The sequence below is a fragment of the Erinaceus europaeus genome, chromosome 18, assembly GCF_950295315.1.
Source record: "Erinaceus europaeus chromosome 18, mEriEur2.1, whole genome shotgun sequence".
Taxonomy (NCBI): domain Eukaryota; kingdom Metazoa; phylum Chordata; class Mammalia; order Eulipotyphla; family Erinaceidae; genus Erinaceus; species Erinaceus europaeus.
In genome coordinates, this window is record NC_080179.1 from 21,844,182 (window position 1) to 21,866,573 (window position 22,392).

Below are 22,392 nucleotides of genomic sequence, written 5' to 3' on the forward strand. Positions count from 1 at the left end.
TCTGATTGCCTGTATCTGGCACAATGCCACACATAATCAGAAGCTCAGGAAAACTGTTTAGCAGAAAGTTGAAAGAACTGTGTGAGTTGTAGAAAAGCAACGCAATCATGTAGGGAGGGGCACAGCATAGCAGGCTCTGCTCTGAACTACATTTGCAGAGAGGGTCTTATTTGGTTTGAATAAGATAATAAGTCAGAAGACTGGTTTTGCACCTCTGGTTTCATCAGGAATCCAGCCACCCACCCTTCTTGCTCCGAAGTCCTCTGTTGATAGCTTTCATCTCTAAGATTATTGCATTGCTCAAAATAGCTGTTATGCTCTCATTTTGGGTAGTGGGAATAAAGGGAAAAAAGAAGGGTATTTTTCTTTAAAGAAGATTGTCGGTAGTTTCTGACAGTTCTACTGCTCACAATTTATTTAATGAATCAACACTTAGTTTCACCACATTAGATGATGTATGGGAAATGTAGTCTTTTGGTTGAGTATAGTGCTCACATGAAGAAAATTGCAGTTCTGTTAGTAAAGAGGAATGGAGGGCATAAATATTAAAGTAGGCTACTGTGATTGTGGCCATAGGTGGTCCAGTGACACTGGAAACATTTTGTTCATCTTGGAAGATCACATTTTGGAAAAGACCTAGATACTCTGAACTAAATTTGGGAGAGAAAACAGTGGTAACAATAAAAGCAGGGCAGGGGGGGGGGGAGTGGTCTAGTGGTTTACGTAGCACTACTCTCAAGCCTGATGCCTCAGATGTCCCAGGTTTAATCCCTAGCGCCACTATAAGGCAGAGTTGAGCAGTGCTCTGGTCTCTCTCTCTCTCTCTTCTACTAAAAAAAAAAAGAGGGAGGAAATAAAATTTATTATTATTTTCCCTTTTGTTGCCCTTGTTTTGTGTTGTTGTGGTTAGTATTATTGTTGTTATTGATTGATGTCATTGTTGTTGGATAGGACAGAGAAATGGAGATAGATGGGATAGACAGAGAGGGAGAGAAAGACAGACCCCTGCAGACCTTATGCAAACCTTGTGAAGCCACCCCCCCTGCGCGTGGGGAGATAGGGCTCCAACCAGGATCCTTACCAGCTTAACCCGCTGCACTACTATCCGACCCCTATTTTTAAAATTCATGTGTGTGAACAAGACACAGAAAGGAGAGGGAGGGGATAGAGTGAGCAATTAGGGCACTGCCCCACTATTTTAGGTGGTGTTGGGGATGGAGGGGAAAATCACACTTGAAGGCAAGTGTTATGCCACTGATTAAGCCTGTTGTCCACATAATATGCTTTAAAGAATCAGAAAATGTTTGTTTAAAAATAATAGCAGTGGTTAACCTTTGTTGAACACATGTACCAGGTTCATACTCCTATTCTATTTTCCTATTAACCTTATGATTAGGAGGTTCTAGCATACTCATTTTCAGGTGATGAAACTGAGTCATGGGCATTAAATATGCCATATTGTTCGTAGGAGGTGTAAAAAACCATTCCTACCACCAGAACTCTGTATCTCATCCCCTCCCCTGATAACTTACCTATTCTAGCCCTTTGGGAGTATGAATCCAGGGTCATTATGGGGTGCAGAAGGTGGAAGGTCTGGCTTTTGTAATTGCTTCCCTGCTGAACATGCTCCCAGCCTGTCTCGTTCCCTAGTGGGGGCAAGGTTCTGGAGAACCTTGGCTCCAGGACACATTGGTGGGGTCATCTGCCCAGGTAAGTCTGGTTGGCATCATGGTAGCATCTGGAACCTGGTGGCTGAAAAAAAGAGTTAACATATAGAGCCAGAAATTGTTGACTAATCATGAACCTAAAGGCTGGAAAAGTTCATATGAAGAGTTGGGCGGGGGGTAGACTCCGTTTTGTAGTTAGTAGTCCTATTTTAGTTATATTCCAAAAATCCCATGACTATGCTAGATTTTTTTTCCCCCTGAGCCTGACATCTGATATGCAGGTAGATCTAAGTTATTGTCTGGGGAGATGATGCCATGGCTGGAGAAAGGACCAGAAACCTGGATCATGGAAGAGAGTAGCTCCCAAATATCGGAAAGGTGTATAAATGTTGTTGACTATAAAGTAAACCCCATTGATTTGATCTGAATGTTCCATCCTCTGAAGGGAGGCTGAACAACATACTTTCTGTTCCACCCGAGGACGATGGGTCCTGAAATTGGGACAGCTTGGAATGTTCCTACTCATGACCACAGAATGTGAGCTCTGAATATGGGCCCCGATCGGGTCATTTAATATTTTAGTAAGGTCATGCCCATTTGCTATTTGTTTTGCTAGCTTAGCTTTAGGGGTCATTGATTTTGCATTTTTTACTTTTGGGTCTTTTTCTACAGCCCAGATTAACAAGATGTATGCACTGATCCAGCGAGATTCTTCCGGAAAGCTCCCTGATTATACTTTACTGGAAAAATGTTATCGCGTGCTGACGAGGTTTCTGGTACCAACTAAGATGCTTCTGTGTGTGTACCACAACCTATGTAGTATGGTGTTAGGAGACCCAATATGATACTTTGTGCCCCTAAAACTTGCCCCTAAAACCTGTTGGGATGATGATGATGGTATTTGGGAATTAAGAGAATAACTACAGTTCCACAATTAGTTCATCCCTTTGAGGGTTTCCTATTTTTTTTTGCTGAAAGTGCAAGCAGCCACAGAAGGCTTTAAAAAATTAAGTGCTGTTCATATGGGAGCAGATTTTGGGGGTCAGGGTTGAGAGCCATGAAAACTCTGGTCAAAAGAAACTAAGAGAGAGGGGGTCGGGCGGTGGCGCAGTGGGTTAAGCGCACGTGGCGCAAAGCACAGGGACCGGCGTAAGGATCCCGGTTCGAGCCCCCAGCTCCCCACCTGCAGGGGAGTCGCTTTACAGGCGGTGAAGCAGGTCTGCAGGTGTCTGTCTTTCTCTCCCCCTCTCTGTCTTCCCCTCTTCTCTCCATTTCTCTCTGTCCTATCCAACAACGAACAACATCAACAATGGTAATGATAACAATCACAACGAGGCTACAACAACAAGGGCAACAAAAGGGGGAAAAATGGCCTCCAGGAGCGGTGAATTCATGGTGCAGGCACTGAACTGAGCCCAGCAATAACCCTGGAGGAAGAAAAAAAAGAAGAGAGAAGGAAGGAAAATGTTTTTAGATGGGGGGGGGGAGTGGCTTGGAAATGAAGCAGAGGGGACCATTTAACTAGATAAGACCCTAATCACCCCACTCCTGGAATATCAGAAAAGCCTTTTAACTTTAAGTTGCTTTTCCCTCTTTGTAACTTTACTCATCAAATTTAGTGAAGTGTTGAGTGCTTTTAGTAAACAGCGAACATAACCCTTCTCAGGAAGAACTGATTGGTTCTTGTGACTTGCTGGAGGCCAGTCAATTGTTGTGGGCTTGTTCTCTTTAGGATAGTTCCCTGACAGTTGTCATTTGTTTCTCATTAAGAGCATATAGGTACCTTGGTCTGACAGAACTTTAACATGTGCATGTCAGATTGAATGGAATTCAAAGCCTCTGCTTTGTAAAGTGGAGAATACTTAGGAAGGTGGTGGTGTCTCTCTGGGAGAGATTAGGGCTGGGGCTATGGTAACAGTATATTTCCTTTTGCAGGGGTTAAATAGCACGAGTCTATTACTATTCAAATAAAGAGAAGTTAATAACTTAAGTTTTTCTTTGACTGTATTGTGAAGACATTTTCACAAAGTATTTTAAAGACTATGTTTGCACCTGTAGCATCTTCCTGTTATATGAAAGAACAGCAAGAGAACAAAGACAAAGAATGTCTTTAAGTGCTTTGAGGAAGAATTTAGCAATTTAATATTTTTTTTTTTTACTTTTTGAGTCTAGGGCCTGGAGAGTTTTCTGAGCTTCTTTCTCTTACTTCTTCTCTTAAGACTTTATTTATTAATGAGAAAGACAGGAGAAGAGAGAAAGAAAGAACCAGACATCACTCTGGTACATGTATTGCTGGGGATTGAACTCAGAACCTCATGCTTGAGAGTCCAGTGCTTTATCCATTGTTCCACTTCCCAGACCACACCACCTTACTGTCGTATGCTTTACATTGGTTTGTTCTAGCCCCCCCCCCCCAAGAGAATTGGATGAGTCCTGTTAATTTCGCGGGCCTGCTTGGCCCCGCCCCAAGGGACCCCGAGGGAGGGTTCCTGAGTTGGAGAGTAAGGGGGAGGGTTCCTGAGTTCCAGAGAAAAAGAAAGAGTGCTTGCGCCGCCGCAAAGAGACAGCCGAGTTCTGTTTGGTTTATTTTGTGAATCGTTGTTCCTGAATAAAGAAATACAGCTTCCCTGCCCAGCCGTTGTCTCCGCGTCTCTGTTACCCGCCCGTGAAGCTAGACCAGCCCGGCAAGAGCCTACGAATTTTAACAACACCTTACCCTCCTAAAATAAGAGTTTGAATAATGTGTGGAATGTAGAGAACTGAAACACATGCAAAGAAAAAGAAAAAGCAGTTGAACTGTTTCTTTTCTTCTTTTTAAAAAATATTTATTTATATTCCCTTTTGTTGCTCTTGTAGTTATTGTTGTTTTTGATGTCATCATTGTTGGATAGGACAGAGAGAAATAGAGAGAGGAGGGGAAGACAAAGAAGGGGAGAGAAAGAGACACCTGCAGACCTGCTTCACCGCCTCTGAAGTGACTCCCCTGCAGGTGGGGAGCTGGGGGCTCGAACTGGGATCCATATTCCAGTTCTTGCGCTTTGCGCCATCTGCGCTTAACCCGCTGCGCTACTGCCCGGCTCCCAGTCGAACTGTTTCTTTGAGAACTATGGTGGGTAGCATTGGGTGGGAGGGTGGGACACAGAGCTGTCTTGATGGATGTGGTATGGAAATATACCACTGTAATTTTATAATCCTATAAAGCATTACTAAATCACTAATGAGTAATATTAATTATAGAATGATTCCTTTTTATTCCGGTAGAGACAGAGGAAAACTGAGAGGGATATAGAGGGGGGAGAGAGGAGGTGAAAGGGACACCTGCAGCACAGCTCTGCTGTTCATGAAGCTTCTCTACAGGCAGAGGCCAAGGAGTTGAATCTGGGTCCTTGTGGTTGGTGACCTGTGCTCTCTACCAGGTGTGCCACCACCTGGCCCCTGTGGGTGTTTTATATTCTTTGTGTATGCATTTTCTATTTTCTAAACTTTTTGTAATAAATATGTATTTTCTCTTTACCCAGAAGATACTTTTCTATTTTAATTCCTGACTAAATTTATGATAGTGGTAGTAGATTTTTAAAAAGATTCATTTTATTGCATATGAATTTCACATGAGACAGGAGAGAGAGAGAGGAGAACCAGAGCACCACTGTGGTGTATGTGGTGCTGGGTACTGAATTGGGAACCTCAGCTATGCCAAACAGAAGCTCTGCTGGTTGAGCTGTTTCTCTGCTCACAAAAAATAAGTTTTTTTTTTTTGTGCGTGTCATTTCCTATGATATTTAAAATGTAGACCTAGGGCTAGAGAGACTCCAGAGTGGTTATGCAAAGAGACTCAGGCCTGAGACTGAGGTTCCAGGTTCAATTCTGGCACCACTTTAAGCCAGAGTGATCAGAACTCTGGTAAAAAAAAAAGAGATTAGGTAGACATCATAGGAAACCCACTTTTTTTTTGTTCTGACAATTATTGCTGATAAACTATTCTAGTTGCTCTTAAAGTTATAGTTCTTCATACAGGGTCAGAAGAAACTTAAACACTATTACTCATAGGTATCAGTTGATAATATCATGCTGTGGATTCTGTGTCAACAAGTTATCGAGTTGTTTCAGGTCATTACAGTCACACAACATGAAGTGATGACATTTATAGAGGCTGGAAATGATTTGGAGGCCTATCGTGCTGCTTAAGCCCAGGCATAACAAATCAAAGTGAAAGGACTCCCCGTGCAACAGATAACCTGCTGGTCAAATATGTTTTGAAGTTCCTTTTGCTCAAACTGTTAAAATTAATATATTAGAGAGAATAAAAAATGTACTCTATTAAGGAAATCTTTGAAAATATACATTCTACTTTATTAAATTCACGACTTGAGAAAATAGTTTAAAAAATTTTTTTTACTCTTTATTTATTTGATAGAGACAGCCAGAAATTGAGAGGGAGGGGGAGACAGAGGAGACAGAGAGACACCTGCAGCACTGCTTCACCACTTGTGAGGATTTCCCCCAGGAAAGGCAGGGACAGGGCTGGAACCCCGGTCCTTGCGCACTATAACACATGTGCTCAACCAGGTGCCACCACCTGGCCCAGAGAAAATCTTTTTTTTTTTTGCCTCCAGGGTTATTGCTGGGGCTTGGTGTGGCAGCTGCACCATGAACCACTGCTCCTGGAAGCCATCCCCCCCTTTGTTGCCTATGTCATTTTATCTTTGTTGCGGTTATTATTCTTATAGTCACTGATGTTATTGTTGTTGGATAGGACAGAGAGAAACGGAGAGAGGAGGGAATACAGAGAGGGGGACAGAAAGATAGACACCTACTTCACTGCCTTTGAAGTGACCCCTCTGCAGGTAGGGGGCTGGGGGCTCGAACCGGGATCCTTGAGCTTCACGCCATGTGCGCTTAACCCTCTGCGCTACCGCCGGACCCCGAGAAAATATTTACTTCTGTAAGATAAAAATCTCAATTACATTAATTACTTATAATAAAGATTATGAGGTTGGATTTGTGGTAGCATGCTTTCTTCTAGTTTTTTTTTTTTGGGGGGGGGAGGTTGCAGAGTGTTCCCTCAGAATAGCAGTGCTGGATATAACTGGATATAAAAAATAATGTTTATATATAACATGAGGATAAGACAGTTCCTTCATTGAATCAGCAGAGAATGGCCTGAACAGATAAACAGGCTCCCAGGGATTTGAGTTTGACACTTGGTACAGATAGAAATTTGAGAGATGATTACTAACTTGTTAATTAGACTGAAAGAAATAGTGACTCTGGACAGCAGGAGCCATTATAAATTTCCATAAATCTGTAAGATCTCCAGATCATCTTGGCTTCACTTGAGATTCTTTTTTTGTTGTTGTTGATGTTTTCTTAAAAATTTTTTTAAAAATTTATAAAATGGAGATACTGAAAAGACCATAGGATAAGAAAGGTACAATTGTATGTAATTCCCACCATCAGAACTCCCTATTCCTTCTCTCAACCCCCCACCCTTTGAAACCTTTCCTATTCTTTATCCCTCTGGGAGCATGGACCCAGGGTCATTATGAGGTGCAGAAGGTGGAAGGTCTGGCTTCTGTATTTGCTTCCCCACTGAACATGGGCATTGACTGGTCGGTCCATACTCCCAGCCTGTCTCTTTTTTTAGTGGGACAGGGCTCAGGAGAAGTGGGGTTCCAGGACATATTGGTGGGGCCGTCTGCTCAGGAAAGTCAGGTTGGCATCATGATAGCATCTGGGACCTGGTGGCTGAAAAAGAGTTAAGATATAAAAGCAGAACAAATTGTTGACCATGAACCTAAAGGCAAGAATATTGCAGATGAAAGTTTGGAAAAAGCTAGTAGGCCTGTTTTAGATATTTTCTAAGGGACCCATGCTTTACTAATTTTTGCCTGAGCCTGACAACTAACATACCCAAGGTATTGTCTGGGGAGTTGGTGTCAAAGTTGTAAAAGGACTAGAAAGCTGGGTCAAGAAAGAGGGTAGCTCCCAAATATGGGAAAAGTGTATGAATATTGTTAACCATAAACCCCATTGATTTGAACTGGGGCCCATATTCAGCACAGGAGCCTGTGTAACCTCTGCATCCCTGTAGGTCTGAGCTCGCATTCTGTGGTCACAACTAGGAACATTCCAGGCTGCATGCATTGCAGGACCCATCTTCTTCACCTCCATTCCCTAGTTCTTTTTTGACCTTGCTGCAAAAAAAAAAAAATCATGTCAAGTTCAAGTTTCATTCTGTTTTGCATTTCTTTCCTTGTTTCTGAAATGAAAATAATTAAAAAAAATTGTCCATATTACTGAGAAAGAGAGGGATCAGAACACGGCTCAGTTGCTCACCTCTGGCTTATGTGGTTCCCTGAAATGAACCTGGCACCTCTGGGGCCTCAGGCACGCATGCAAGATGGGTGTGCTGCTGTTGTACTATCTCTCTGGCTTTGCTTGTTCTATGTCTGTCTGTCATCTGTCTATCTCCATATCCAGAGCACTGTTCTGCTTTGCCTTATGGTAGTGCTGGGAACTGCGTACATTTTTAAAAAAAACTTTAATAATTACAACTTTATTAAAAAACTAAATTAAACTTTAATTTTATTTACTTATTTTTATTTCTAGTGACCTAATAGTACAAAATTATAAGCTTGCAGGAGTAAAATTTCAAATCCATACATGGTATGTATAAGTCATTGAACCCACCATAAAAATCCTGTGGCCTCCCTCCTGCCCACACCAACAACCATAATTCTCAGAAAGTCTGAGAGTCAGTTTTGTTACCCCTCTGTTTTGCAAGTTGTTTCGGTTTAGTCATATGTATTCTACATATGAAGTGAAACCATCTGCGATTGTCTCGTCTTCATCTCACTTAGCAGAATCATCTTTAGTTCCAGTCATTCTGTCCCAAACTATACAATCTCAACTTTTTTTTTCCCAGAGCACTGCTTGGCTTTTGCTTATGGTGGTATGGGGGACTGAACCTGGGACTTTGGAGCTTCAGGCTTTAGAGTCTCTTTGCATAGCCATTATACTATCTTCCCTGGCTTTTTTTTTTTCCTTCCTGTTTTTGGATAGAATGAAAGACAGAAAGAATGAGAGAGAGGAAGAGAGACAGAGTAGCCACCCATAGCACTGCATGTATTCTGTACTGGGCAAACCACCACTTGGTGTTCTCTGTCTCTCTCTCCCTATCTGTCTATCTATCTATCTATCTATCTATCTATCTATCTATCTAATTACAATATTTTTAAAAGAATATTTCTTAAGAAAATTCTCACTTTGTTGGCAGAAACCATACATGCCCAGAGCTAAATCATTAAGATTGAGTCATATCTGTGTGTACCACAACTAGTCTCCAAACAAAGAAACTATTGAACTCAATGTGTGTGTGTGTGTGTGTGTGTGTGTACAAAAGCAGAGAAGTCTCACTGCAAGTATCAACATTCCTGATCAGAGTTGTCATTAGACTTGGAAGTACTGGTTGAAGTCTCCTTTCTGAAAAGGTAGACATGTATGATTTTGAATTGAATGTTTTCAACACTCAAGTGATTATGTCTAAAATATGTATACATGCTTTATATACATACATATAAATGCAGTGTTGCTTTCCATAAATATATCCACATATGTATGTTTAGGTGTTGGGGTGGCCAGAGGACTTTTGTAGAACTTACCTTTTGTCCCTATAATTGTGCAGATGGGAAAACATTGCACCATAAGCTGATATGTATATATATATATATATTTGAGGTAATGGTGGTTTATAAGACTTAGGTTTTAGGTGAATCATTTCACCTTTCTTCAGATTATGTGTTTTTATGTTTTTTTCATCACAATGATTTTTTTGTACATAATGAAGAACTGTTTGGGGATTTCAGACTTGACCAACCTCCTATCCTCCCACCCCCACCCCCCAATGGAAAAGCCTGTGAGAGCCCTGTTGAACATTCCAGGATGAAGCAGGCTCCTTGGAACTAGATTCTTTATCACCTTCGGAGGGGAGTTTATTGTAAGCTGCTGGTACTAGCAGCTACAGCCTGGTATTGCCCAATCCCAGGCCCTTTTATTGCTGGGTGGGAGGGAGTAAGATTGCTGCTTGAGAAATTTTATTATCTTGAGAAGGAAAAAAAATATTAAAAGGGGTTTTCTTAGATGATCTCTTTCATGTGGGTTAAGATATTTTGAGCTCCGAATGTCCAAGCTGCTTAGAGGTTCTAAGTTGTTCTCTCCTGGGTGGTACTGCCACTCTCAAATAGTTGTCTTTCTCTTAACTATCTGCCTACTTCCTTATTAAACACATAGTTGGGACAGGGCTCTAGGGAACAAAGTGGAGCTCCAACCCCTTCTCATGACAAAGTCTGTACCCTCTTCCAGACTTGTATCTTCCATAAAACCTAGAACAATTTTGTACACAACAGGTATAGTTGTTTTTGTGAATCTGATATATTGTTTTGACAGTCATATTTAAAATATATATATTTCCATTTATTAACGAGAGAAACAGAGAACCAGTTGGATGTAGGGTAATGAACTTTGGAACTTCTGCACGTAGCCTTGTGCTCTAGCCACTTCAAGCCTTTTTTTTTTTTTTTAAATTGCACTTAAAATTATATATGCATCAAATCACTGTCAGTTGTCTCTGAGGATTTTTCCTAAGTCTGACTTCTTGAAGAGAGTGAGAGCGGGAAGGCATAATTGGGATCTTGAACATGTATGATAGTTAATTCCTTAGGCCACATTTTTCATAGCAGCATCTTTTTTTTAAACCAGAGCACTGCTCAACTCTGGCTTTAGGTGGTGTAGGGGATTAAACTTGGGACTCTGGAGCTTCAGGCATGAGAGTCTCTTTGCATGACCACTATGATATCTACTCCACTCGCAATTTTCATTTAGATAGATGTAGAGGGAAGGAGAGAGAGACAGAGAGAGAGACAAGAGAGAGAGACAGAGAGAGATGGAGAGAGAAAGAAGGAGGAGGAGGAGGAGGAGAGGGAGAGGGAGAGAGAGAAGGGAGAAGGGAGAAGGAGGAGAAGGAGAAGGAGGAGAAGGAGAAGAAGAAGAAGAAGAAGAAGAAGAAGAAGAAGAAGAAGAAGAAGAAGAAGAAGAGAGAATAAATATGAGTGAGAGAGGTAGATAGGGAAACACAATAGCACTAGAGCTACCTTCTGTGCCAGAGCTGGTGAGCTATCTCTCTGGTCCTGAAATGTCTTAATATTTTATTCCAGCAGAAGTTCAGGACTCTGAAGTAAGAATTTGGAAGCAGTAATGGTGGTATTTTGTAAACTGGATTACAGTTTTGGTCATCTGCTCCAAATACCACACATTTAAAATGTTTCACAGAAAGAAGATAATAGCTAGGTTTCATCAATGGAACCCTTGACTAGAAAGGACTGGTCAGGGCCGGTGGTGGCAGACCTGGTTGACTGCACATATTACAATGCACAAGGACCCAGGTTCAAGCCCCCAGTTCCACCTGCAGGGGGAATGCTTTGCAAGACACCTGTAGCACTGCTTCGTGTGCCGTTCTCTCTCTCTCTCTCTCTCTCTCATCTCCCCCTTCCCTCTTGATTTCTGGCTGTCTCTATCCAATAAATAAAAATAATAATAAAATAAAAAAAACAGAAAAAAGAAAAGACTGGTCTTCCACATACCATTGGCTGTCATGCCTGCACAGTAATGTCTTGAAAGTAAATCACTCAAAATCTGCAAAGGTGGACTGGTTTTGGAGTGGGTTATGGTAGTGTGAAATTGTAGTGAACCACAAACCAATATATACACATCTGAAGTATCACTTAGCACTGGTAGAAGAAAAGTTAAGTACAGAAAATGAAGTTAAAATTATAATTGGACTAAGGTGCTATTTCATCTACCACATGGAGAGAGAGTTCCACACACAGTATAATGGAGAGAGACAAGCCAGAGAACAATTCTGTTATATGTGGTGCTGGGGATTGAAGTGGGCACCTAAGCATGAAGTGGTCTGCCAGCTACACTATTTCCCCAGCCACTGGATATGTTTTTGGAAAAAGCACACATACCTTCTTATGTAGAACATGTGTCTGGGAGGACTGGTACATGTTAAGAGGATCTAGTAGGGAAATAGGATTAGCCACAGAAATTACTTTACTCTGTTAACTCTAGACAATGTTCTATTGACTATGACTTGCTCTTTTCTTCTAATTTGTCGCTAGTTTTTTTTCTTTTCCTTTCTAGTATACTTGATAGGACAGAGAAATGGTGAGAGGAGGGGAGATAGAGAGGGAGAGAGGAAAAGACACCTATAGACCTGCTTCACTACTCATGAAACTTCCCCCCTGTAGGTGGCGAGTGGGGGCTTGAACCTGGGTCCTTGCACATCATAATATGTGCACTTAACCCAGTGCACTACTACTGCCTGGTTACCCTTTTGATAATTTGAGTGAGAGGAGAGAAAGTCATAATAATAATAGGAGTCAAGGTATCAAACTATTATATGATTTGGTGCTTATTATAGATCATGGTGCTTCCTCCTTGGTATTTATTAGGGGAAATATTTTTGAATTATGAAAGTTATTGTTTGAAAAACCGCCTCTTGATTAGTGTTGGATTTATTGAATATGTATTCAATGTTTAGGGAACATCTACTAAAAAAATATATTACCTAACTTTTTTTCTCCTTTAAATTCTGTGAAATCTCCCCCCTTCTTTTTGGATTTTAAATTATTAAACAATAAGATATGGATAATTTCTAGTGGTCATTGGAGGGACTTGTAAAGAAAGGGCACCTGTTTAAAATAAAACCTTCAGGAAACAAAATGCATGCAGATCAAGTGAAATCAGGGGCACCTGCAGTTGTTATCAAAGCTGATCTAGACCTTTTCCCCTAGTAGTTTGCTTTTAAACAGCACATATTTCCTTCATAATAGAATGAATGAATGATAGGTTTCTGACACGGGTGAAACATTTTGTTTGGTTGTTCAGAGGTCACCCAGCAAGAGTGAGTATCAGTTTGTTTTTTCTGGAGAGATATTTTTCAAACAAATCATTTGGGAGTTGTAACAGGCACTGGAGTTAATGTTGAAAAGGTGAATTTGACAAGTGAATTAACATGGATTGGATCTGCTGGTAAACCTAGTATATTGGGTTTGATACTACTTAAGAAAACTATTTGAGTGATCGGATATAAGAAATACTAGCTATAAAGAGTTAATTGCACAATTTTAACTATAAACTTCATTTTTATGTGTGTAGTTAAAAATAATTAGCCTTGAGGTACTCTATGTTTATTAGTAATTGCTTTTGTTTCTAATATACTTAATATATCATTTCAATATACTTAAAACTACTTTTAATATAGGTAAGAGTCTTAAAGAAAATGTTGAAGAAATCAAAGGATTATTAAGTAATACTTGTAAACACATTTCTTTTTGAAAAGCTTTAAAAGTTTTCCTTTGGGTGTCTACTTTGTATTCTTCTCATGTGTTTGACTTTGTATGTTATCACATAAGAAAATAACCTCAAAATATGACTTTTAATAAAAAGTTGTTTATTGGTTATATTTTCAAATCAGGCAACTGCTATTCTGGGATACTCAGTTTCAAATCAGGCAACTGCTATTCTCTGGATACTCAGTTTCCAAGTTTAATTGTTTTTTGTTTCTCAAACCTATATAAACCTCTTTGTCAGTGTATTGGCTGCTCTTAATTTTCAACCAGAAATTATTAGATGCTAAGGGAGAAAAATGTACTGAATTTACAAATGTATTATGTTGGATTACTAACAATAGACCTAATTGATAAAAGTGATTTAACATATGTTGTGTTAATAGCTAAACCTCCAAAGCTCCTAATCTCCTATGGAAATATTGCTTTGTAGAACAAAATCCAATGAGAAGTTCTGGGATTCCAGAGTGAATTTGTGCATTCCTAAGGGGCATTTTTGCAAGGGAGGTTGTTGTGTTTTAAAGGTAGTTGATAAGAGACCTGCACCACCAACCCCAGACCCGCACCACCAACCACCATCGTGCATTAGTCTATAGAAGGTATTTGGGTGTACGTATTCCTGTACCACTCAGTACCACCATTTAGCCAAGGGAAGTTTCTGACCATTTGCAGCATACATTATAAATCAGGATGTCACTACCAGACAATCAGATTTGAACATTCCATGAACAAAGTAGTCTAGATCCCTTAGGAATAGATCACTTAACTATGTTTATGTCATGCTGTTGATATGCCTGCATTTGCACAAGTCAGGATAGCATGTTGTTTATTTATTTTAGGAGTAGGTAATTGATCTGTAGATAATTTTGTGTTAATTAGAAAAACTAAAGTGGGTAATTTAACATGGTGTTTAAATACATGGCAGTGGGGATACAATTCTTTCAAGCCCCCATGTTACTCTTCTACCACCTTGGGTCTGGAGAAGTTATTAAAAGAATAATTTGAATCTGTTCTATGGTTAGGTTGATGTTGACTGATCTTTTTCTATAAAAAAAAAAAAACCTACTTGGCACATAGTGACTGGGTGGGACACTGTCAGATCAACTCAGGATTTCCAACTGCTAAATCAATCTTGAAAAACTCCGAAAATTGCAGTATGTATTCAGTTGAAAATGAATTTGTTTAAATTATCTTCTCCTTTGGATAACACAAGGAGATGTTATAGGCATTTAGATTTGTGACAACTTTTGGTACCATGTCTATGCACTCTGGTTGGCTGCAGAAGCAAATATAAGAAGGTCATTTGCAAAGATGAATTTATTGATAGCACCTTTTGGTTAAAATAATAAAAAACCCCACTATCTAGAGGCCAAATACTACAATATATAATTTAATAATAAAAAATAAAGACCGGGGAACTTAAAAAAGCAGCTGAGCAGATAAAGTTCTTTATGATATTATTAATCAAAGATAGCTATCATTCACATTCTAGCTTTCCCCCATGTTATAGGTGCAATTTTGCCTCCTTGTCTGTGTTATTATTTATCCAGATCCTTTAAAACCATCTTTTATAGCTGTTTTAATGAGTTCCTAACAAGTCAATATAAAGATAAAAGAAAATTTAACTCTTCATATCGGTTTTCAGTTTCTTTCAGTAGAAATAAAGTTCTGATGAAAATTTAAATATATAAGTCTGTCAAAATTTTTGCTTAGTACTTAAAAAAAAAGCACCTAAGGGTAAAAAGCCAAGGAATTAACACTTTGAAAAAACTAGCTACAGGGGCCATATGGTGGCACATCAGGTTGAGTACACATGCTACAATACACAAGCCCCCAGCCCCTACCTGCAGGGGAAAAGCTTTGCGAGTGGTAAAGCAGTGCTGCAGGTGTCTCTCTGTCACCCCTTCCCTTTCTATTTCTGACTGTCTCTATCCAATAAATGAATAAAGATAATACAAAAAAAGTCTTTAAAAAAGGGGGGGGGGAGAAAAGCAAGCTACATATTATTAAATTGCTTTGCAGATTGGTTACACCAGGCTAGACTCTAGTTGACTATGTATGAAAATGGCCTTCTTGACAACACCAATCAGAGAACATAATCATTATAAAACTACTATTCTAAATCTAAATAATTTACATTCTTTTAATTATTAATGAGTTAAATGATTTATGAAAAATAGCAGTGGTGTATAGATATCTGTTACAGAGATATAAAAACTATACCCATGTCTCAGCTGCTCTGCTATAAAACCATTATTTCCCCAAATATAGTAAGAGAAAGCTTAAAAAACTGTATTTCTTGGATGACATATCTGAGTGGCATATGCTTACTTATTTTTGTCTTGTTTTTCTGTTTGGTATTACAGGATGTCGCAGTGATGAATTTCGCTGTGCAAATGGACGCTGTGTAAATGCATCCTGGAGATGTGATCGAACCTCAGATTGCTTGGATGATTCAGATGAATTTAACTGCAGTAAGTGAGGAGAGGCCCAAGCTTTGTTTTGAGTCATATATACGATTGCTGTAACTTTGTTGTTACAGCAAAGAGAGTTGTGCCTTTAGTGATTGTTTAAGGACTGGCTTTCAATGACTTTGTGTTTGAATATAAAACTGATGGCATTGTTAATTATCTTGCTCCTTTTTGAGTAAGAAATTTAATTCACACTTTAGTATGAGAACACATTTGTGAGAGGTATTACCAGCCTATAGGAGACTTACAAGATTATTTATTTTGTGAAGGTTGTGCGGCAGTAAGAACAAACAAAATAAAACATCTAATAAAAATCTAAACTGCTGAGGCTTATAACTCAAAAAGGAGTCTGTTTATATAAGGAGTGTAGAATAACTTGTGTGATTTACTACAAAAAGTGGTTATTATGCTTTTCTATTAAAAAATATATTGAGGGCGGGGCGTTAGTGCAGCAGATTAAGCGCACAAAGAGCTGCGTAAGGATCTGTATTCGAGCCCTGCCAGGGAAGTCGCTTCACAGATGGTGAAGCAGGTCTGCAGGTGTCTATCTTTTATCCCCACTCTGTCTTCCTCTCCTTTCTCCATTTCTCTCTGTCCTATCTAACAACGACAATAACTGCAACAACAATAAAACAAGGGCAACAAAAGGGAAAATAATAAAAAAAATATATTGAATAAACTGGTAAATACTCTAACCTCCCCAGTTTAATTATAAGAGTGAGCACCCACACACACGCCACACAGACACACCCACACCCCTACCTTAATTTAGTAGTTTTTTTACAAACCACACTCTCTCTCTCTCACACACACACACAGACACACACCTACCTTAATTTAGTAGTTTTTTTACAAACCACACTCTCTCTCTCTCTCTCTCACACACACACACACACACACACACACACACACACACACACACACACCTACCTTAATTTAGTAGTTTTTTTACACAACACACACACACACACACACACCCCTACCTTAATTTAGTAGTTTTTTTACACACCACACCACACCACACCACACCACACCACACCACACCACACCACACCACACCACACCACACCACACCACACCACACCACACCACACCACACCACACACCACACCACACCACACCACACCACACCACACCACACCACACCACACCACACCACACCACACCACACACCTTAATTTAGTTTACTTTCTTTTTAAAACCAGAAGATTGCTCTGGTGTGGCTTATAGTAGTGCAGCTTATAGTGGTGCTGGGGATTGAATTTGAAATTTCTGAGCCTCAAGTCTTTTTGCATAACCATTATGCATCCTCAGCTCCATTTAGTTCTCTCCATAGTAAACTAAGGCAGGCTTTTGAATTGGCATGTGAAGTTTTGACATCTTTCTCTTTCTCTCACCCTGTCTTCCCTCTTCTCCATTTCTCTCTGTCCTATCTAACAATGATGACATCAACTACAACAACAACAATAACTACAACAACAAAAAAAGGGGGGCAACAAAAGGAAAAAAAAAGGACTCATTTAGTAGACAAATGTCAACCTTTTGATTCACTCCTCTTCCAGTGATGAAATCAATCAACTACTACATTTTTTTATAACGATAACTAGACAAAAGTTATTAAAGGACTATCAGGCAGTCAGGTGAAAGATTTTGTTTTGAATTGTGGGTCATCCTATGACTCTACAGAACATTCTCACTTTGGTGTATTGCTAGATAACACAATATCTGAAAATGAGAGTAATCATGAGAGGCAGGCCCTGCATAGTTCTTCTCAAGATTTTGTTCACTAAGGGATAATCTGGAGAATGTGTTGAAGTTTTGATTCTGTTTGTAGTGGAAACTGAGAGTCTGTATTTCTGCAAGCTCCCACGTGATGCAGTTGCAACTACTCTGGACTTAACTGAATTCATTTTAGGTGAAACACTGAAGGAAAAGCTGAAGAACAGTGTACTTTGGTGTAAAGGAATAAGTGAACAGCTATTCCAACAGCTCTTCTAGATTGTGAGGATATTTCAATGTATTATAACAGGGACAATAAAAGCCTTATAAGTGGTGGTGACAATAACAAGTAATACTACATGGCCTTTCCAGATACCCTAAAACTTACAATTATTTCTTTATGGCAGGCCATGAACTAAGCAACATTTCTATTTCAAAATTTCATATGTAAAATTTGAGACTCAGATTACTACCAAATGCCCAAAGGTGACTAGATTGTGGAAATAATAAAAAATTTGAGTCCTTTTCAAATCTCATTTTCCCATGATGTTTTACTAGTATTTAAAATTTGTGTCATATTGCTGAGGATCAAATATCTAAGACCTGTCATTCAAGTCCTTTGCACTCCCACTGAGACCACAGCCCAAATCATTTTTAATAATTCAGTAACTCATGCTAAACTTAATTGAATTTTTTGTCATAATTTTGTATCTGTCTTTATATTGATTGGATCATCAATTTGTTGTGATCCCATTTTGAATATTACTTGATATGAACTCTGATCAGAGACCACAGACATCTTATTATATGGTTATTTCTTCTTTGTCATTAAATTTACTGAGCAGGAGTTGATAAAAATTATTTTGTAAAATACATTATTATTATTATTTATATATAGTAAGGTGAATGTTCATCATAATGAATCTTTGGTTTGTTCCAGCTGCCTCTTGCCAGCCAAATGAGTTCCATTGTGCTAACGGAAGGCAGTGCGTCCCGCGTCGCTGGGTGTGTGATGATGATTCTGACTGTGATGATGGTTCAGACGAACAGCATTGCTGTGAGTATTTATAGAAGAATCTTATTTCAGCCCTTTTGGATACCTAAAATTTAACCTATCATGAATAGATACAATGGGTTGAGCTTTTGTAAATGCTGAGTCAGATCTTACATGATGAGGGACCTATGCAAGTAATATCATTCATGGATTGGATGATATTAAAACTACGAATATACTGGAGAATTATCAACAGATCCTAGTTATTTCGAATTGGGATGGTTTCCCATTTCAGACTATGTCATAGTTAGGAAGACCCAAAACATTTATTTGAATTTATTGGTTGGCTCTCCATCAATGTCATGAGAAGAGTGTGTTTGGTTTTGCAATACACAGTATCTCAATCTTCTACCTACCGCGTCTGCCTCAGAATTAAACTCTTCTGCATAGTAGAAGTGAGCTAGTTGATGCCAATTTGAATCAGCAGTGACTGCTGTTACAGTTACCTTAGGGTAAGCTACAGTGAGAAAGAAAATAGTGTTAACAAAGAGGACCTTGGCAACTGCTGGACATTGAGGGAGTTTAGATCAGTCACTTGGAAGAAATCTTTATAGCAATATTATAGAAATTTATAGAAATATTTAAGCAAGACTTACATTTCCAGTTTTTTATTTTTTAACTATTTAATTTTAACTGTTTAATTAATTTACTGCAGTGAAAGAGATACACAGAGAAATGAATGCTTCCTTCCTCATCAGATAGGAAGGACTTCTGTATTGTACTTGACTTTGACGTCCACCCCTGGGCTACGATGAATCACCTTTCCCTTTGATCATTCCACTTTGTTTTCCTGTTTGTCCCAGCTCTAGAGTATTGAGGTTTCTCTGAGTATTCCAAATATTTCTTTTTCATATGAACAGTGCTCATGATGATATGGGGTTGGGTGGTAGTGCAGCGGACTAAGCGCACATAGTGCAAAGCTCTAGAAGTGACACAAAGATCCCAGTTGGAGCCCCAGGCTCCCCACCTGCAGGGGGGTCACTTCACAGGTGGTGAAGTAGGTCTGCAGGTGTGTAGCTTTCTTTCCTCTGTCTTCCCTGTCCTCTCTCCATTTCTCTCTGTCCTATGCAATAACAATGACAAGGGGGGAAAAAAGATGGCTGCCAGGAGCAGTGGATTTGTAGTGCAGGCACCGAACTCCAGCGATAATCCCCGGAAGCAACAAACAAACAAACCAAAACCCCCTCATAATTTATGCCTCTGACATACAGAATAACTATTACTAGGTTGTAATACTTACAATATCAACTTATGTTGTCTAGAGGCAAATTTGATAAATTACTGATGTCCCACTTTAACTTACACTGGCCAATGTAGTATGAAGCCAAGGTATTTTATATTGTTCTGTTTATAAAACTGACTTATGTTCAATACAGAAAATTTATACAATAGAGAAAACATTATAGAAAAAAAGTCCATATTCCTTCCACGTAGAAATGATTTGTTATCCTGTTATATTTCCTTCTTGTTAAACAAGAATTTCAGCGAAGGGGACCTTGCTAATCTCTCATCATTTCATTTGGCCTCTTTACACACTGCTTTTCAATTCCTTTGTAATTACAGCACATGCTGATGACAGCAGTATATGCTAACATGCTTAGAGTTTGATGCAATTCTGTGGGTTTTTTTTTTATGGTATCCTGATCACAGTGACTTTGCTTTTGCTTGTAAGCTCTGTACCTCAGGATAGCCTGATAATTTAGCTTGTGGCCATATAAACTTTATGCTTGACATACACTCTACTTGCCTTTGCTTGCTTCCTTGCTTATTTATTTATTTATTTATTTATTTATTTATTGCCTCCAGTCATGGGGGCCCGGTGCTGGCACTAGGAATCCACTGCTTCTCTCCCCTTCCTCCCTCCCTCCCTTCATTTTCATTTAATAGGACAGAGTGAGAGGGGAGGTGGAGATAGAGAGGGAGAGAAAGACACTTGCAGACCTGCTTCACCACTTGTGAAACATCCCTGCTGCAGATGGAGAACAGGGGTTCGAACCCAGATCCTTGGGCATATCCTTGCACATAGTATTATGTATGTTTAACCCCAGCCCCTGCCCCGCTTTTCAATATCCGAATTTGTACTTGGTGTAAAATGACATTTTGGTAAATATTAGTGAATTTGTCTGAAATTAACAATTAATATTTTATCACCTCCACAGCTGGGAGAGTATGCTCAACCCATCAGATGACATGCTCTAATGGGGAATGTATCCCGAATACGTACAGGTGTGACCATGTCAGAGACTGCTCAGATGGAACTGATGAGAGAGATTGCCGTGAGTCCCTTCATTTTTTTGCATTGTATTTGGTTTCACCTTTGTCCTTTTGACATTTTAATCAATTTGTCTCATTTGTTGATGGACAGAAATGTCTACAATGTACCTCTTGTTGTTGAAATCTCTTGAGGCAGATTTTTTTGTGGATTAGCGGTGATGTTCTGATAGGAGTCTAATTTTAGCAAGACATTCTAAGTGTGCCTTGTCTCAATACACCAGGTTTCTGTACTTGTGGAAGTAAGGAACTTTTATCATAGAACTAGGAAAGGTCATTTAATACATTGATCATTCAAATCCAGTTTAGTTAATTTTAGTAGCTATTCCTCTTAGTTAATTTTTTCTTAGGTCAAATGTCTCACTCTTTTCTGTTCTGTGGATTCAATATTTTCTAGATGACCTTTGGAAAGGAATTACATTTTAAAAATATTCTTTTTTAAATTTACTTATTTATTTTTTTATTGGGGAATTAATTTATTACATTCAACAGTAAATACAATAGTTTGTACATGCATAACATTCCCCAGTTTCCCATTTAACAATACAACCCCTACTATGTCATTTGAAAATATTCTAATGGAAGTATACTATGCCAATTTGTAGCTAGCTGATCATCACGGTGAACACATATATCACAGTATTCTACATATAATGCTTAAACATGGCTAAACCCCAAGTAAGAGAGTAGTCAGGAGTACTATGTACTTTTTTTTTCTTTTTGCCTCTAGGGTTATTGCTGGGGCTCAGTGCCTGCACTATGAATCCACTGCTCCGGAGGCTATTTTTTCCCTTTTGTTGCCCTTGTTTATGGTTGTTGTTATTATTGTTGTTATTGGTGTCATTGTTGTTGGATAGGACAGAGAGAAATGGAGAGAGGAGGCGAAGACAGAGAGGGGGAGAGAAAGACAGACACCTGCAGACCTGCTTCACCATTTGTGAAGTGACCCCCTGCAGGTGGGGAGCTGGGGGCTCAAACTGGGTTCCTTACTCCGGTCTTGCACTTTGCGGCTTGTGCACTTGGGGGTTGTATTATTATATGGAAAACTGGGAGATGTTATGCATGTACAAACTAATTGTATTTACTGTCTAATGTAAAACATTAATTCCCTAATAAAGAAATTAAAAAAATAAAAATTAAAAAATAATACTTTCTTTTGCTCTTAAATTTATGTTTCAAACTTAAAGGAGTTATTTTAATATCCTTGTAACCTGATAGTCAGTAAACAGATTTTGTCTGCTTTAGAAACTTTCACCATAAAATTCTTTTTTTAAAAATTTTTTTTCCTTTTTTATTTCCTTTTGTTGCCCTCGTTGTTTCATTGTTGTAGTTATTATTGATGTTGTTGTTGTTGGATAGGACAGAGAGAAATGGAGAGAGGAGGGGAAGACAGAGAGCGGGGGAGGAAGATAGACACACCTGCAGACCCGCTTCACTGCTTGTGAAGCGACTCACATGCAGGTGGGGAGCCGGGAGCTCGAACCGGGATCCTTCTACCGGTCCTTACGGTTTGCGCCACATGTGCTTAACCCCTGCGCTACCGCCCGACTCCCCATAAAATTCTTTATAAAAAGATTTTCAAATATGTTTCATTTTATCTTAATGAGAGAGATAGAGAGAAAGCTGTGGTTTATGGTGGTGCCATGCCAGGGAATGACCTGGGATTACCACACTTTAGGTGTGAAAGTCTTACACAGCCATTATGCTCTTTTTTCTGCCCATAAACTTATTCTGACTCAATCTGAGGATCTGAGTTGTATTCTCAGTGGAACACCTCATCTATTGATTGATCATTTTTGATT

At 39.2% G+C, this 22,392-nt stretch overlaps 1 protein-coding gene across 1 annotated transcript in view; it reads left to right on the top strand.

Annotated features, from left to right (window-relative positions):
* The window catches only part of LRP2 (LDL receptor related protein 2), a 201,822-nt gene that overhangs the window by 20,440 nt on the left and 158,990 nt on the right, over positions 1-22,392 (top strand). The window contains exons 2-4 of the mRNA XM_060177750.1: positions 15,442-15,549; positions 18,206-18,322; positions 20,479-20,595. Of these exons, the coding sequence (XP_060033733.1) occupies positions 15,442-15,549; positions 18,206-18,322; positions 20,479-20,595 (342 nt within the window). The remainder of the gene's footprint in view (positions 1-15,441; positions 15,550-18,205; positions 18,323-20,478; positions 20,596-22,392) is intronic.